At 43.2% G+C, this 17348-nt stretch overlaps 1 protein-coding gene across 1 annotated transcript in view; it reads right to left on the bottom strand.

The window, feature by feature from the left end:
• Positions 1-15963, bottom strand: part of acbd6 (acyl-CoA binding domain containing 6) — an 81112-nt gene extending 65149 nt beyond the window's left edge. Inside the window, exons 1-3 of the mRNA XM_084308000.1 lie at positions 15503-15963; positions 15041-15105; positions 12771-12867 (exon numbers count right to left, since the gene is read on the bottom strand). Of these exons, the coding sequence (XP_084164126.1) occupies positions 12771-12867; positions 15041-15105; positions 15503-15787 (447 nt within the window). The 5' untranslated portion in view covers positions 15788-15963. The remainder of the gene's footprint in view (positions 1-12770; positions 12868-15040; positions 15106-15502) is intronic.
• Between the last annotated feature and the right edge of the window lie 1385 nt (positions 15964-17348).

Genomic DNA, 17348 nt, shown 5'->3' with positions numbered 1-17348 from the left:
GAGAGAGAGAAGTAGAGAGGTGGGAGAGAGAGAAGTAGAGAGGTGGGGGATTAGTAGAGGTGTGTGAGAGAGAGAGAGAGAGAGAGAGAGAGAGAGAGAGAGAGAGAGAGAGAGAGAAGTAGAGAGGTGAGACAGAGAGAAGTAGAGAGGTGATAGAGGGAGAGAGAGAAGTAGAGAGGTGGGGGATTAGTAGAGGTGTGTGAGAGAGAGAGAGAGAGATAGAGGTGGGATTCGCTGGTTTTCTTCGTGGTTGCGGGGGCGCCAGGACTGGGGGAGATGGAGCGGCCCGCGGGGGTGGCATTCCCGTCGCCGTGCATGGCGGTGTGAGTGGCGCACAGGCTGTTTGTGTTTTCCTTCGGTCATGGCGTGCTTTATCAGGGGGTGTGTCTTGGATGGGGATGTGTGGGGGGCATATGCGAGCAACGTTCAAGACAGGGGAGGGGAGAATTGGCACAGTGGAATTGGGATGGGAGAAAAATTGAAAAAAATGTATACTCCAATACCCCTATATCAAATGTGACATGTGATTAAAAGATGGCGTAATGTACAGAAGTTGGCACCTCGACTCTCCAATTTTTCATAACCAACAACTACTTGTTGGGCATAAAACCATTAGTATTCCGCAGTGGGAAAGGAAAGGAGTTCACACTCTGGGGGATATATATGATAAATCCGGCCTTCGGGCGTATCAGGACCTAAGAGAATTCTATGATATCCCCGGCGCGTCTTTTTTCCTCTACTTACAATGGGGGTTATCTTATAACCCTAGTTATATGAGTAATAGCGAGCGCTTTGCTCTATTGGAACTGTCCCTTTAATCATATCCTAAATGAATGCACCATGTCACAATCTCCACGAACCCTGACCCCGCCAATTTATTAATCCCGCAGGGTCAAGGTTCAGAGAAAGAGTTTGACACAATTGGCAGACGTCATGAAAGATGCGGGGGCATATTCTCGGGCAGCCGGGGTCAGACCCGGGCTCAACCTGAGAGTCGACTATGCTACCAACACACCGGGGAGACAACCACCCCCCTATGTTTATTATAACAGGAGGTGGGTGCTCCCTTAACCCACTAAGAAACCCCCCAGAAACACAACTGCATGTATACACAGGCTATACAATGCAGTTCAAGCGTTTCAGGTTTAAAAGGGTTAACCCAGGACAACAGGTTATTGAGGGCAAGGCCCGACCTGGGCCTGGTGGACCGGGACCTACACAGGGATGCATAGAGGAGTTGACAGAAGCAGCCTCCCCGACAGCCCCCTCCCATCCCCCAGGGAGGGAGAGGTGAAACAAATGGAGAAGGACCAACCCCCTAACATCGTGCAAAAAAGGTACAACACAGTATGGACCAATGCACGCCACTGTTAAGGGCAACTCATGGTGGCATCCATATGACACACACATTCATGACATCAAGCCCTGTGACGTCCGGCCCGACCTGGCATTTTCCCCCCGGAAAAGCACAGAGTCCCTCGGGGAACCAGAACCTGTCTGTGCCCCGGCGGACAACGGGTTAAACCGATCCGGTCAGGCGCGACCACTGCCAGGACCAGTCCTGTGCCCTAGTCACGCTGCCGCCCCCAGTCCTAAGAGGGGGGTAGGTACGCGTGTCGATCCAAAACATCACAGAGGGCGCCACCAAGACGGTCAGTACGCGAACGCACTGCTCTTGGTGGCCCACCCAAAGGCGTGAACCCCCCCTGCCAATGTTTGATCTACTCCGTCATCTCCCCCCGGAGATGTACGTGAGCCGTCGAGTCTAACCTAGTGCACTGGCACTCGGTAGAGACAAAAAATCTCCTTCCCAGCCGCCCGCATAAAAAAACGCCGTTTTTATGATGTTGGGCAACCAAGGCGCGCCGGACCCACAAGCATATTCAATCATTGAAAAAACACCCTGGGCCAGCACTGATCGGTCTCGTAAGACCATACGCTGATTTCATAAAACAGCGTATATGCTCGCAAAGAACCAGAGAACAGTGACGCAGAATTTCTAACAAGAAAGAGCCTCACAACGTTTCCCCTTGCTGTCTGGGACGAGCAGCAGGGAGCCGGTCTACAAGACACAGACACGGGTCCTCACATGACGAGCCTGGTAATAACAACAGTGTCAATTCTGCTCCTTATGTAAGAGGGGAAGACAGCGGTTTTCCCAGAGAGACCTCAACGTGAGTAAACAATTGAAAAAGGGTCATGTAACACATTGGACCAAGACTCTCTGAGGAGGAGGCTCTGAAACTCTGAGGAGGCTCCCTCACTGATCTTATCATTATCCTTAAGCAAAGAAAAAATATCAAGCTAAAGAGAGGGACTCAAGGCCCTTGGTCAAATGCCACTATGTACAACTCTGTAGACCAGCGGTTCCCAAACTTTTTTGGCCGTGCACCCCCTGTCACCTCCCGACCTAGCTGACGCACCCCCCAATGGGTTTCTGTTAGAAATAATTTTGCTGGTCTCCGTGCACAGATTTAATTGTTTATTTTATCTCTTCCCACGGCGACTATGGATAGGGAATTTCTTTATTTAATTAAAATGTTCACGACAACATGGATGCATGTACTCTGCCAGCATGTTTAATATCCATAATACTAAAGGTTTGACTAAGATTTTTATGAAATTTTATTGTAAATTATTATTTTTTTTTTTTACCACCATTAGCCTTTTCATGTCACGCACCACCTAGAGGGCGCTCGCTAGGGATGGGTACCGAATTCGGTACTTTTGAGGTACCGAACCGAAACACGTCGGTACTACCGAGTATCGATTCAAGTGAGATAAAAAAAAAAATCCAAACTTCAAATAACTACAATTTCGACCGTTTTCGGCTTGCCATTGCTCCGACTACTTTGTTGTTGAATCAAGTCAAATCCTAGGTAAGCATATATTGTGCGTGTGAACGTTGACATGAAAAGAAAAAGGTAAAAAAAAAAGTAATAATCACTTGAATCGATACTCGGTAGTACCGACGTGTTTCGGTTCGGTACCTCAAAAGTACCGAATTCGGTACCCATCCCTACTCAGGGCCCGCTACTTCCTCACGGCCAATGCCAACGGTTTTAGCACAAGCTAACAGCTAACTCCAGGCTGACGGTTAGCATCAAGCTAACGTTTCTAGCCTTAAAGGAAAACTCCTACATTTTGGGAAATTAGCTTATTTAACATCTTCCCTGGAGTTAGACAAGAAGATACATACCTTTTTTGTCTCTGTGCGTGCATTTAGCTTAGGGAACAGTCGCTCCGTTAGCATAGCTTAGCTTCATCACTGGAAGTGAGGCAGGACAGTAGCGTGACGTTCCCTACAGGTTTGTTAATATTCTCATTCCTTCAAAGGATCCGAACCGATTGAAGTTTATGGATACCATGACTTAAAATCCTCTTACCTTGACGATTAAAAGCCTCCCCAATTTAGAAAACAGTAATCCAATGGCTGGTATTGATAATATACTACTAACTACTGGACGCTCTAACACAAACTTTAGGTTCGTGTTAACGTTAGATAATGTACAAAATAAACTTTTCCGCTGCTATAAACGTCGCACTTTTATTTTGAAAACCCCAGAAAGGAAGTCATTATATTTGCTTTACCATCCTCCTGTTCTGCGTTAGCTCCGGTTAGCTCCGAGCGTCCAGTAGTTAGTAGTATATTATCAATACCAGCCATTGGATTACTGTTTTCTAAATTGGGGAGGCTTTTAATCGTCAAGGTAAGAGGATTTTAAGTCATGGTATCCATAAACTTCAATCGGTTTGGATCCTTTGAAGGAATGAGAATATCAACAAACCTGTAGGGAACGTCACGCTACTGTCCTGCCTCACTTCCAGTGATGAAGCTAAGCTATGCTAACGGAGCGACTGTTCCCTAAGCTAAATGCACGCACAGAGACAAAAAAGGTATGTATCTTCTTGTCTAATTCCAGGGAAGATGTTAAATAAGCTAATTTCCCAAAATGTTGGAGTTTTCCTTTAACGCAGCAGCAAGCTAACGGCTTAGCCTAACCGCTAACTGGCTAACAGTTAGCTCTTACCGGCTATCGATAGCCACCAGCTAACGCAGTAGCAAGCTAAAGCGGCTACTACTGAAGCTGTGTAACGTGAGGAATAGCGATACAGGCCAACACTTCAGACAGCCGACTGTCTCTCCTTCTTTTTATCCAAAAGAAAAAAGGGAAGGCAACACACGTCCCTCTCACAGAACGGTGTTACCAGATACAGCGGCATCGGCAGTAAGCCCTGTTGTACGCGGGCTGCAGCCGTCTTGAGCTCGGAGATATTCTCATAATGAAACACCAAGCTTGCATCCTCCGTGCCGGGTGCTTTCGTCTTGAAAGGCGGGGCCAGCGCGGTGGCAGAGGGTATCCGCCTTCAGAGACTGGGGACTTGAACCCCAGACTCGGAATCATGGCCCCAGGAAAACAAAGCTACGACCTCTCTGAGGAGGAGCACTGTTTTATCGTGGGGCATCAAACTAGAACCCCCTCCATGCCGCTATGGAGAGGCAACGAAGGGATTCTTGCTTGGAGCCGACCTTACACAAGCTGTGCAGTTGCCCCCTCACAACTGACACACCTGAGGCTCGTGTCGCAAAACATCACCCGCCCAGAGAGACCGTCGGCTCTCTGCATAGCTGGAGACAACGCCGGCGGGGAACTGCTCAGCGACGCGCGCCCCAATGGCAAGTGCCGGTGGAGGTCAGAATGATCATCATCTTCTAGACTCTCCGGTGGTGACGACATTATCCTTTCTTTCTCCCGTAAATTAGTGAGAGGGAGAAACAAAAGAAAATGCCAACACAGCTCCTATAACTAAACTAACTACTTTAACACTAAACTTAAGCAGTGCTATGACACGGGCTTCAGCGGTGAAAGTAGGGAAGGAGCTGTTGTATGGCCATGACTTGGCTTTATAGGAGCGGATGTGGGACTGGTCAGGCGGATGGGCAGGTGTACATGTGGTGAAAGCTTTCATTTAGGATATGATTAAAGGGACAGTTCCAATAGAGCAAAGCGTAAGCTATTAACGAAATATAACTAAGATCGGCGCTTAACACGCTGTGGGCATATGGCCGTTTGTGCCAGCGCTGTAATGCAATGGGGGTAGATGCCGGTGTTTGTAGTGCTAAAACTATATTAAATATTATAGCTATGGATCTAATAACACCGCCGATTGTCAGTGAGTTTCTTCTGGTCAACATGCAAAAAACTGATTATTTTTTCATCCATACATTTCCGTTTTATACCGTGGTGAATATGAGTATAGTTGTAGAGTGATCCTGTGTAATCCCAGGGAACTCCGTCAAACAGCGCTTTAGTGCAATTCACTAAACACGCTGCCATTTCTCGCCTGATTATTGAATCAATCTGAAATCAACGCTAGATTATCGGTATTATGTTTCATTATGCATGCACGGAAGAGGGGGGGGAGCCGGCCCTCCGTGCTTTGATCGCAGCCAACGGGACACGGCACACACACACACGCTGCGATCGCGGGAAAAAGATTATCGGATCAACGCAAGATTGATAATATATAGTCCTTACCTTGTCTATGATGTACTGCAAAAAGAATAATCCAATTATCTGATCGCCATTCCAAATACTGGTTGCGGTCGTGTGTCCCACGTTATCCACCAAAGAAAATTAACGGGGGGGGGGGGGGCTCGTCGATGCATCGTTATAAGCGCTTGTCTTGCTGGAGTGTTTAGACCCCGCCTGCACGTTGCAGCTCGGCCAGGAAAACAAACCACATCATTTCAAATGGAGTGCAATAGCGGTCGCAAGGCGTTAGGCGGCGGTATCGCACCGTTGCGGTCTCAGACAGAGTGCAACACAGTCCTACAGCATAGCAGGATGAATTATGAATGGAAATAGCTAATAAAAGAAATAGCGATCATATCGCGCTGTGCAGGTGAAAAGATGCGACGGCTGCCTCCTCGAGTACCGGAGGGGACACGTGATGCAAGGCTTCGTCCACATTGCAGCCGGCTTGTGGGAGGCATGACCTAACAGCGTTCGAGACAGGGCAGGGTAGAATTGGACAATACGAAATTGGGGAAGGGAGAAAAATTGAAAATGGGGAGAAAAAGTAGATGTTACATTAGCTTCCCGCAACCCTAATTACCAGCAAATACATTTAAATTATATTCATAGGACGTATCTCACACCTAGGAAGCTGTGTGCTATGGGGTTGGTGACCGACTCTCTGTGCACTCTGTGCGCTCTGAGGGCCACTGGCACTTACATGCACATGTTTTGGGATTGCCCAGTAGCTTGTTTTTGGAAATCCATAACAACTAAACTTTCAAACATATGTAACCTGACAATCCCATTGACAGCAGCAACACTACTCCTAAATGATATATCACTACTACCGGCCTCCATACAACAAAAAAGAATCATTCTAGCGGGCGTTACTGCAGCCAAGAAGCTGATAGCCATGAGGTGGAAAGAACCTGAGAAACTCACAATGATTGACACTATTGGATGTCATTTATATGGAAATCTCTACTGTGATTGGGGTTGGACATTTGACAAGCCAGCACTGAACTATGGGTCTCAGCGGGCGAGAAAGTTAAAGCCATGATCTAGCAAATCTAGCAGCGGAGCAGGAGCGGGGTGTTGGTCCTGGGGTGGGGGGGGGGGGAAATGTTTTTTGTGGTGTCTGTGATAATATAATTTTAATTTGTTTTTTATGTTTTGTATTTATTCTTTTTGTTATTTCTGTTATTTCTTTTTTTTTTATCCACTTTTTCTCCCATTTTTCTCCCATCCCAATTTCGTATCATCCAATTCAACCCTCCCCTGTCACGAACGCTGTTTCTTGCCTCCCACAAGCCGGCTGCAATGTGGACTAAGTCATACATAGCACAAGTCCCCTCCGGTACTTGAGGTAACAGCAGTCGCATCTTTTCACCTGCGCAGCTCGATCTCTCAGTGGCGAGGAGTAACGCGTGGGAGGCTCACGCTGCCCCCGACACTTCCTGATTCTACTGCGCAGGCGCACCAACCGACCTGTAGGAGTCGCTGTCCACAACGCCCGATCCCCACCCATCAGTTTCCCACCCCCTAATACGGCCAATGTGTATTAGTACGGACGGCCAGCTAAACTGAAAGCAATGTGGAGCGCTGGGCTCGAACAGGCAAGCCCAGCGTCTCAGTCATTCGTGGCGAGCGCCTTGCCCACTACGCCACGTAGCCGCCCTTTATTTCTGTTATTTCTATTGTCATTATTTTTATTATTTTTACTATTATTGTCCTGTGAAGTCCTGTTAACTATTATTATTACTGTATTGTGTTTTGTCATGTTTTATGTTCCATGTAAAAAAAGAAAATAATTTATAAAGAAAAAAGAAATTCAGAGATTGGCTTCCACACTCAACATTCCGCAATTAATTCCAATGGGCCAAGATTTACCACAAAAATTACTAAAATAAAATACAGATTTGAAAGGTATTCTAGAATTCAGGTCCTTGGCCTGTTCTCAGCCTATGTGCGATCAGAATGATGGATCGACATAACCACAGGAATGATTGCAATAATACCCCCTCCAGCGATTGACACTATGTGGGTGTAATAATAATGACGATGATGATAATAATGATAATATTGAAAAAAGGTATACAGAATGAAACGGTATCTAAATGTGAATATCAATCAGTTTGTCTCATGCCTCCTGGGAATAATGGCTCTATGCTAGTATAGTTAATGCTGAGTCTGTTACCAGTGTAGTTCTAATAATAATACTCTTCCCAGATTAACAGAACAGCTTGTTGTTGTGACACTGTTTCTCTCTCAACCTGCCCATGACAACACGTTTCCCTGGCCTTGACAGAGTCAACTCATCACACACAGACATGAATGCTCTCTCATACATGAATGGTAAAGTCTGCATTTATATAGCGCTTTTATCCAAAGCGCTTTACAATTCACACATTCACACACCGATAGTGGAGGCAACACAAGCTTGTTCAAAAGACAGTATCAACACTGCAGAAGTACGATTTCTCCCCCGACCCTCTACTGTCTGACCCCTTCACTGTCACCTTCACTGTCCCCTCTACTGACCCCTCTATTAACCCTTCTACTGGTCCCTCTACTAACCCTTCTACTGACCCTCTACTAACCCTTCTACTGACCCTATACTGACCCCTCTACTAACCCTTCTACTGACCCCTCTACTAACACTTCTACTGACCCTTCTACTAACCCTTCTACTGACCCTTCTACTGACCCCTCTACTAACACTTCTACGGACCCCTCTACTAACACTTCTACGGACCCCTCTACTGACCCCTCTACTGACCTCTCTACTGACCATTCTACTGACCCCTCTACTAACACTTCTAGTGACCTTTCTACTAACACTTCTACTGAAACCTCTACTGACCCTTCTACTGACACCTCTACTAACCCTTCTACTGACCCTTCTACTGGCCCCTCTACTAACCTTCTACTGACACCTCTACTAACCCTTCTACTGACCCCTCTACTAATCCTTCTAGTGACCCCTCTACTAACCCCTCTACTGACCCCTCTATTGACTCTACTGCAGGGGTAGCCAACCAGTCAAAGCCACACCATATATACCAGCGTTTCTCAACCTTTTTTTCAGTCATGGCACCCTTCATGTGTTTGGACGCCATAATCCATCTCTACAGAATTTATGAATTAACGTTGCGTTTTCTTTTCAAATGTAGCCAAGAGTAAAGAAGACCCTAACCCTGTCAAAAAAGCAGTCAAAGTGTATATTTTCAGCATTACGTTTGTTTACAAATGATTTGAACTGTTATTATTAGTGAAATATAAGACTATAGAAATCTCAGGGCATTGAGTCGGAAAACGGTGCATATTGACAGGAGGAAGTGGCGCAGCCAAAAGTGAGTGTAGTCTTTTGAAGGAAGAGACTGAGGGCTTTCGATGGGGTTTCGAATTTCGAAGAACTACACTACCCAGCTCACACCAGCCCCTATCAATCATCTGCTTCTGGATTTACCTTTTTATTTCTCTTATTTTTCAGGATTATCTCCCACAAACCTGAACGTTATTGCCATAAAACAGAACGCAGTTCGTTTCTCTACCTTTCTGTGAACGTCTAGCAAAAGACGGTGTTGCAATCTGATGAAAAATTGTGGAGAAATATACATTATAAAAAAGTAACTGTACTTACAGTAGATTTCCTTCACGGTTTGTGAATCACGCCTGGTGATACTAAATCCAGATTGAACTCTGCGATTGGAAAGGGAGATTTGGCCCGATCCATAGATGTGCAACTTGGCCATAATAAGGTCATTTATTAGGCCTGATATTCTATAATCATATTTCAAATTGCATGTGTCTGGATGGCAGAATTCAGTACTGTATCTACAAAACCTTCTATTTAATCATCTTCCCTTTATTAATTAATAAATTTTTCAGGTCTGGTCAATTTTAGCATGGTGTTATTCACAGTCAAAGATGAAAAGAAATTATTAATAGAATTTATATTCTCCTTTGGTTCATTACAATTTACTCAAGCCTAGTAACATACACAATATTTCTGACACTGGGAATACATTCCCTGAGATCCATAGATGTCCCTAGAATCAGATATCAAGAACATGCAAATGTGCCATTTAAAAAAGGATGTAAATGTTTATTCTACGTTCTTATGGAATGAATGACATAACAAATTATTATTATTTATTTTTTTAAATTATAGTTTTCTTTCTTTACCAATGGATGGAGGGGCCGCACATTGACGGGCATTGGCGGGTTGGCCACCCCTGCTCTACTGTTAACTTTTCATCTGTCTCCCTCTCTCCCATCTTAGCAATGTGAGAATGATCTATCTGTGTTTTCTATCTTGAATGTAAAGTATAAGAAGCCATATTACTGTATGTTGAAATGTAGTGTGTCAGACACTGACCTCTGCTGGCTAATATAAAACAGTGCGTTCTAAAATGTCAGCAGTGATTGTCAACTTTTCATATCCAGCAACTGGATTGATTGAAGATAATGATGATTCCGAAGAGGATTAAAAAAATATATATATTGTAGGTCATCCCAAATCTCATCAATATTATTCTGTTTTTAGTAGGCCAATGTATTTCTTGGAGATGAGATTCACTGCCACCATACGCGAGTGTGAGAGAGAGAGAGAGAGAGAGAGAGAGAGAGAGAGAGAGAGAGAGAGAGAGAGAGGTTTCCTTCATACTTTTAGACTGCTACAAACGGATGTTGCCCCTTTTCTCCCATGTTGTAATTTCTCTGATTAATCTCCATTATTTAATTTCTCCAATTAATTATTTCAGAGCAATGGGCCTATAAATACAATATTTGTGTATGGGGCAATATGGGCTAAACGGATATGTAGTAAATAGCCTAGCTAGCTGGGTAAATAATGGTCCAAATCCATGATTATTTAGGCTAGGCAATATTTAAAAACAAACAAAAAAAACATAAAGATGTGATGGCAAAGTTTACAATTAGATTGAGCCACCAGAGTGTCTGAAACATACAGATTATTAATATTATTATAATTAAATAAATAAATATAAGTATTCATGAAACCATGAATATTAACCTTTGGCTACATCTGATCTAAACCTCACCCACTTATGACTTAAATCACACCCATTTTTTGGCTTTTATATGTAGCTATGCAAATGTAAGGAGGTGATGATTCAACTTGATTAATTTCCTATAATGTGACAATGAGTTTCACAAGGCACAGCCCATTTAAGAGACCATACCCATCTACAGTAGGAGACAGGAACTGTTCCATTCTCATACTATTAGCACAGCTTGGAATGCTTAGTTTATAGTTCCTTCGTACAATAGCTTTGCCCCTACTGACAAAGAAGGCCATCATCATCCATGATCTGTCTGGCTCGTATCAGTATCCACTTAAATGTGGTATAGGCAAGTGGTGTTCCCAGGGTCAGATCGGAAAACTAAGACCACCATTGCGTTCCAAAGTACACAGCCTGCCAATCATATTTGTAATCCTTTTTCTGAAAAATCCAGTTTAAAGCTGCTGGTGCCTCTGGCAGTCTGTGGAAAAGCGATAAAGAGCTTGCTCTATTGCTGGACATGTAAGCTCACTCATGATAATTTCTCTGACATTGCCTACCCCACCTTTAAAAGCTCTTATTAGGCCAATATGCTTCTACAAACATGTGCAATTATTTTTTATTGTCCCTTTTTTGTGTTATTTTCATAATGTTATATATGATATTACAGAATAATATACAGTAATTAGCCTACATATTACAAGTATGTTATGTGCAATTTACAGACTGGTCGTGTTTTAACACATTGACCGCCAAAAGCGGCTTACGACGTGTTTGCTGGCCATGCTAATTCTGCCAGACCACGCTGTATGACGTTATTTTTTTTTTAATCCACTTTTTCTCCCATTTTTCTATTTTTCTCCCATCCCAATTTCGTATCATCCAATTCAACCCTCCCCTGTCTCGAACGCTGTTTCTTGCCTCCCACAAGCCGGCTGCAATGTGGACTAAGTCATACATAGCGTGAGTCCCCTCCGATACTCGCGGTAACAGCAGTCGCATCTTTTCACCTGCGTGGCGCGATCTTTCAGCGTCGGGGGTCTGCGCTTTGGAGGGGCGCCGCCCCCATCGCTTCCTGATTCTACTGCGCAGGCGCACCAACCGACCTGTAGGAGTCGCTGTCCACAACGCCCGATCCCCACCCATCAGTTTCCCACCCCCTAATACTGCCAATGTGTATTAGTACGGACGACCAGCTAAACTGAAAGCAATGTGGAGCGCTGGGCTCGAACAGGCGAACCCAGCGTCTCCAGTATTCGTGGTGAGCGCCTTTCCCACTGCACCACATAGCCGCCCTTTGTATGACGTTATTGAGATCATATTTCATTTTTTCGCCATGGCATTCATAATTCCGCCAGCCAGCCTCTGCTGATACAGTGGGACCCTGCACAACAGTGCAACGCCTCAATACCGCCGCCTGTTGGATGATCGGGCGAGTTACAACCGGAAGTGGATCTGGTGATCTCGGTGCATCTGGGAAATCCGTCCGGCAGTCACATATCGTTGCGGGACTACAGACACACACTGGTGTGCATATGGATCGCTGCCATAACTCAATAATCGATATGATTTGGGCGTTTATTGCGCCATACAAACCGGAAATGGATCTAGTAGATCAACGTCAAATAAGTGGGATATTTTTCCTCCAGTCTCATCGGCGAACGGTAAGAGACAGTAACATTACTTTCAGCTCGATTGTTTATTCTTTTCACTGCAAACCGATCAGATCAATATATCACCCATACTACATAAAGCATTTACTGACGATCACGGAATTATAAACGACCCCCCCCCCCTTTCATCCGCGCATGATGAATCATAACATATACGATCATGTACAGTTGCATTTTTTAATATAGCGTGTATCGGCAATAAACGGCAGTTGATAATCTATATATGCGTTTATGCCTATAACTCACGTTCTATGAATTACTGCAGAAAACGATCAAAACATACTTATATTCTAGAAGGTATTTTTGGAAGAATCTATGAATGAAAAAGTATAACGTTCCTATATCTTGAACAATAGATAATCGATGTTGAATGGGCCATAGTAATGTCAATTTAGCAATACAATTAAAAACGTTATAGCCCTGCAAAGAAGGTGAACATCTCCACAGGCTTAGACTGATGGCAGTGAGCCTACATTGATGGATAGAAGCGTGGCAGCGAATGTGTTAAGGAATAAAGCATCATAGATTTCTCAGAGCTGGTTGTTTACCTTGTGGCTTCCCTCAGGATCTAGTGCATTGACACAGGATACATACTCCTGCATAGCCTGTTCTGCTTCCATGTCCCCAAGCTGTTTCCAAGCTTGCCTGCAATAACAACAACAACAACAATAGAATAATCATCATCATCATCATCATCATCATCATCATCATCCCCATCCTCACCACAACCACCAGAAGAAACCAGGGTTCAAGTTTTTCCCTATCATCCTGGGCTTTTTTATTTTTTTTGTTCATGATGATTACCCTAAACTGTGAATGTCTAAACGGTGACAGTTTTGCACACATTAATTTAGCTTGACAGTTAATGAGAGAAAATGTGTTTGAATAATTGGCCACCAGTGATGTCATCAGGGACATTGAATCCTTGTTTTGTGTTAATTACAGCTCAATTAACTGATAAGGTAGCAGTCCCTATATTGCTGTTTTTTCATCTACATCGTTTCATGGAGCTGTAATTAACACTACACAAGGCTTAAATGCCCCTGATGACATCACTGGTGGCCATATTCTAACTCATTTACTCTCAATAACTAAATGAATGTGTGCAAGACAGTTTAGAGTTTTGTAATGTGTGTAATATTATGTGCAAAACAAATCAGCATTGGTTTTTGGTGAAGTTCCCCTTTAACTCATTGACTGCCAAAAACAAATATATTCATTTTTCGCTTCCATGTGTTAACTGCCAAAAACAAATATATTAGTTTAAAAATATATATATAATTATTATTATTATTATTATACTAAACAGTCAGCCGGACCTTGTTGAGTGATCCTGGTTACCTCTAAGTGAATTTAATTGAAATGACGATCGAATCCCGATAGGTGGCAGTATTTCCTACCTTTTGAACTGGGCCAGTTTACTGTGGGGGGGGGTTGCTCACTCACTGCTGGCCAGAGTCGTAGCCACTAGCCTGCTTACTGCCTATGCAATGGCGAGCGAACTATTGGAGATTATTATGGGTTTTATGGGTATAAAACAGGAGGGCTTGCTTTGTGAATAGAAACATTCTATGTATGGCCATGTTTACCTTTGACCTGGAAATAATATAGGTGTCAGGCGAGCAACCCGCACGAAATGCGCATGCTGCACAGAAAACACGTAATATCTCGCATTCCAGGAAACTAGACTGGATTATTTTGAAACAGGACAGGTTTTAGCCTGGGATTGCGCAGGAACGAAGGTATGTAGAAATAAACGGTTTGTTCCCTGTTGGAGTATAAATATTGCCTGATCAAATTAAATGAGCCATACTATTGTCTCCATAGAGCTATAATATAGAATATACGATGGGTCTGCAAACATCGTGAAAATGGTCAAAAACGCTGGCGCCAGGGAGTACAGATGTAAAAACAGCGTAGCAGTCAATGAGTTAATGGTTAATAATTAGTTAATAACCATTCTTATTTTTTGTCTGCATTTTTCTTTTTGAACAGTTGGAATTTAGTTCGGGCAAGTTACCCAACCAGACAAGTGAGAGGGGAAAAGTTAACTTTAACAACAACATTGTCAACAGTAGTAGTGGAGATAGGACTAAGTGATGAAGGAAATGGGCCCTTTGCTATGGCTGTACCTGTGACTCACAGACTGTGAGTCATTGTTTCATTGGAACTGGAAGACTGCGGAAGAGACAACATTCTCTTTTCCTCTCTCACTGAAACATACGCTGCACGTGCACACCCCCATATACCCACGTCACGTGCACACTGCACACACAACTTCTGTCAAACTGGAATCCTGATAAATTGCCCAATTCATGTCTCCTTCAAGAGGTCACTGATCACACAGCAGTGTACTGTTATCCTTTTAAAGGGAAACTCTACTAAATATAATAAAATACATATTATGAATGTACTATGATCTTGGACATCTCAGTCTGGATCTGCTGTGAGTATGAAGTGGTTCTTCTCACAACGCTAGAAGCAAGAGAACTAAGATGATGTCATCATGGGATATTAAATCTGGAGCTGCTCCCATAATGAATGGAAGAACTACTGGTGGAACTGTGGCAGTAGTTAGGGTAATTTTAGGGAAATACTGGTACTTTCTCTGGTTCATTAGTATTATCCCATTCCCTACAGTGAGCTGAAGCTCGCTTGAATGTAACTTTAGGCTAAAACAATCACCCAGAGTTGACTAATTCAGACTCCATCATTTGGGTCTCTATCTTGTGTGGACCCCTTGTTTATCTGGTTTCATGCTAAGAGCATAGGAATTGAATAGGGTTGGCCTGTGTGCGTCTGGTTTAAGGCTACATACCATTTTCTCTGTCCTTCAAAGTCAAAAAAGCCTGGCTTTGCCGTATTGCACTTCCCCACCTTCACCTGTGAATAATAGGGAATGTAAATCATTCAGTCAATTCATTGTAGGCTAGGGGCTGAAATCAATATTATTAAGTCTACATAAATGATCAGTCAGTGGAGGCAAATTGATTACTTCGGGAAGTAAAAAGCCCAATAGAGTGGCCATAATCCATTGCATTGTGGTTTTGTTGGAACTAGGCTTACAGTAAAAAAGTGATAGGTTATGATGAATTGAAAATGGGGGACCCTGATGTAAACAAGACGAAAGTCTTTCTCTGGTCTGCATCCCCTTAACAATTGTGTGTATTGAGCTGTACTGTACTGTAGTCTGTACCCATTCTGCAACCTGTTAATAAAGTTCAATCAATCTGGGTAGGATCTAGGCCTACACAGACAAGATGTCATGTGATCATCTGACCTGTTTGTAGCGAGCATACAGGTATAACAACTGGTCCCTGCTGGCCGTTTGAACTAGATCTCGAAGACGATCAGCTGCCGCCTCAAACTCCTGCTCCAGCTCTTCCCCTTCCATCCGGTGCCCCACGTCAGCTGCGCTACAGTCAAACGTCCCAAGTCCCAGATCCGAGTCAGAGTCCGAACCTGCTCCACCGAGCCGGGGCTCTCCTGTGTCGGGCCGGGCTGGGTCGGTACCTGAACCCGTCGCTGCTGAATCGGGGGAGGACGATGGGGACCGAGATGCCATTATTATTTGTTTAATTTACTGTTAATGATGACGTCGTACTCCAATAAGTGCAACGACCGTCGGCGCTAGTACAGCGTCGTTGTTATATAGGTTTATAAATATATGTAACGAATGGTTTCTTTAATCCTTTATTATCACCGATTATCCGTCAGTCGGAATTGTTTCTTCTGTTGGTCCGTTTCTGGTCCAGTCCGTTAAACACACCGTGTAAAACCACGGCTAGAAACAAACGTTCTACTTCCTCTGTGTTATTTATTTCCACTGTTTTATTTTGGCTTTGGCAAAGTGGACCTGTGCATATATATATTTATATATATATATTTTAAATGTATCCGAGAAAAAAACAAAAACACATGGTCTCGGAAAACAATGTAAACATTGTATTGCTCAAACAACCAATGCATCATAACAAAGGCAGCATGTAAATAAATTAACAAAGCTCTTTAATTTACTAAATGCTTTGTTTTCCCTTGCTATGGGCCTAGACCGTGGACAGATTTTTATTTTATTCAGTTCTTATTCTTTGTATTACTTTATTTGTTTGTATTTTGAAGACTGGCCACTCCTGTACAATGCAATCTATTATATTAGGCTATATTATTTAGATTTTTTAATCCTTGGCCAATTCAGAGTGGAGCTGTGACTGCCATTTCTGCAATTCATGCAAAAATATTTGGGAGAGAATGTTTACCCCCGAGGAGCTAAATGCAATGAAGAGGCAGGTAGGCCTTTGTGGCGTTGGCGCAGCAAGTCCAGCAGATGACGCTATTCACAAACAATGATAACAGGCGCTTGCTTACCCAACGCAACATGACCTCTCAACCTTTTCCACAACCTTTTATTTTCAGACTGAGACATATTCCTTTTGTAATAGATTTTACACTGTGCTGACATTTCTAGCACAAAAGACGAGGAAGATGTGATGAGTTTTGAGCATCCATAAGGTGTTAAAACTAAAAGGTACCTTTGTCAGATACACTGGAGGCCTATGGAAGTGATGAATCGGCATACAATGGCTACCAAATATCTCGGAAGCATATTGAACAACAGTCTGATTAGATTAGATTACATTGTATTAACGGAACATTACAATGTATTGTCATACAGCACAAGTACAGTACAACAAAAAGAAGTTTGGCATCCAACCAGAGTGCAAATGTAACAGTAAAGTGCAATAGTAATATACAATGTAGGCCTACAGGTGATTAAACTGGGTATAAAATATACAAATGAGTACTACTGAGTGTAGTGCTAATCAGATGTATGTACAGAGTTGTAATATAATGTACAGGTATAAAGACAGTATGGTAGTAGTCATACTGGTCAGCAGCGTAACTAGTAAGAGTAGGATTATGTATATTATGAACTCATATCAAAGCAAGAACGACATAGAACCGATGTGTTTAAATGGTGGAGTTGTCATTCCTATAGGCTGAGGGAAACTATCTTTCCTGTCTCAATATAACACTTTTGAAGCTAATTCTGAGAATAATTTGAATTCAACCTATTTTCTATTGCCCATTCAGCCAGTAGGTCAATGCCTCCAACCAGCCATATCTAA

This window comes from Notolepis coatsorum, assembly GCF_963971535.1.
Source record: "Notolepis coatsorum genome assembly, chromosome: 2".
NCBI classification, from domain to species: domain Eukaryota; kingdom Metazoa; phylum Chordata; class Actinopteri; order Aulopiformes; family Paralepididae; genus Notolepis; species Notolepis coatsorum.
Note: the sequence above shows the minus strand (reverse complement) of the source record. Positions and strands in the feature narration are given on the sequence as shown.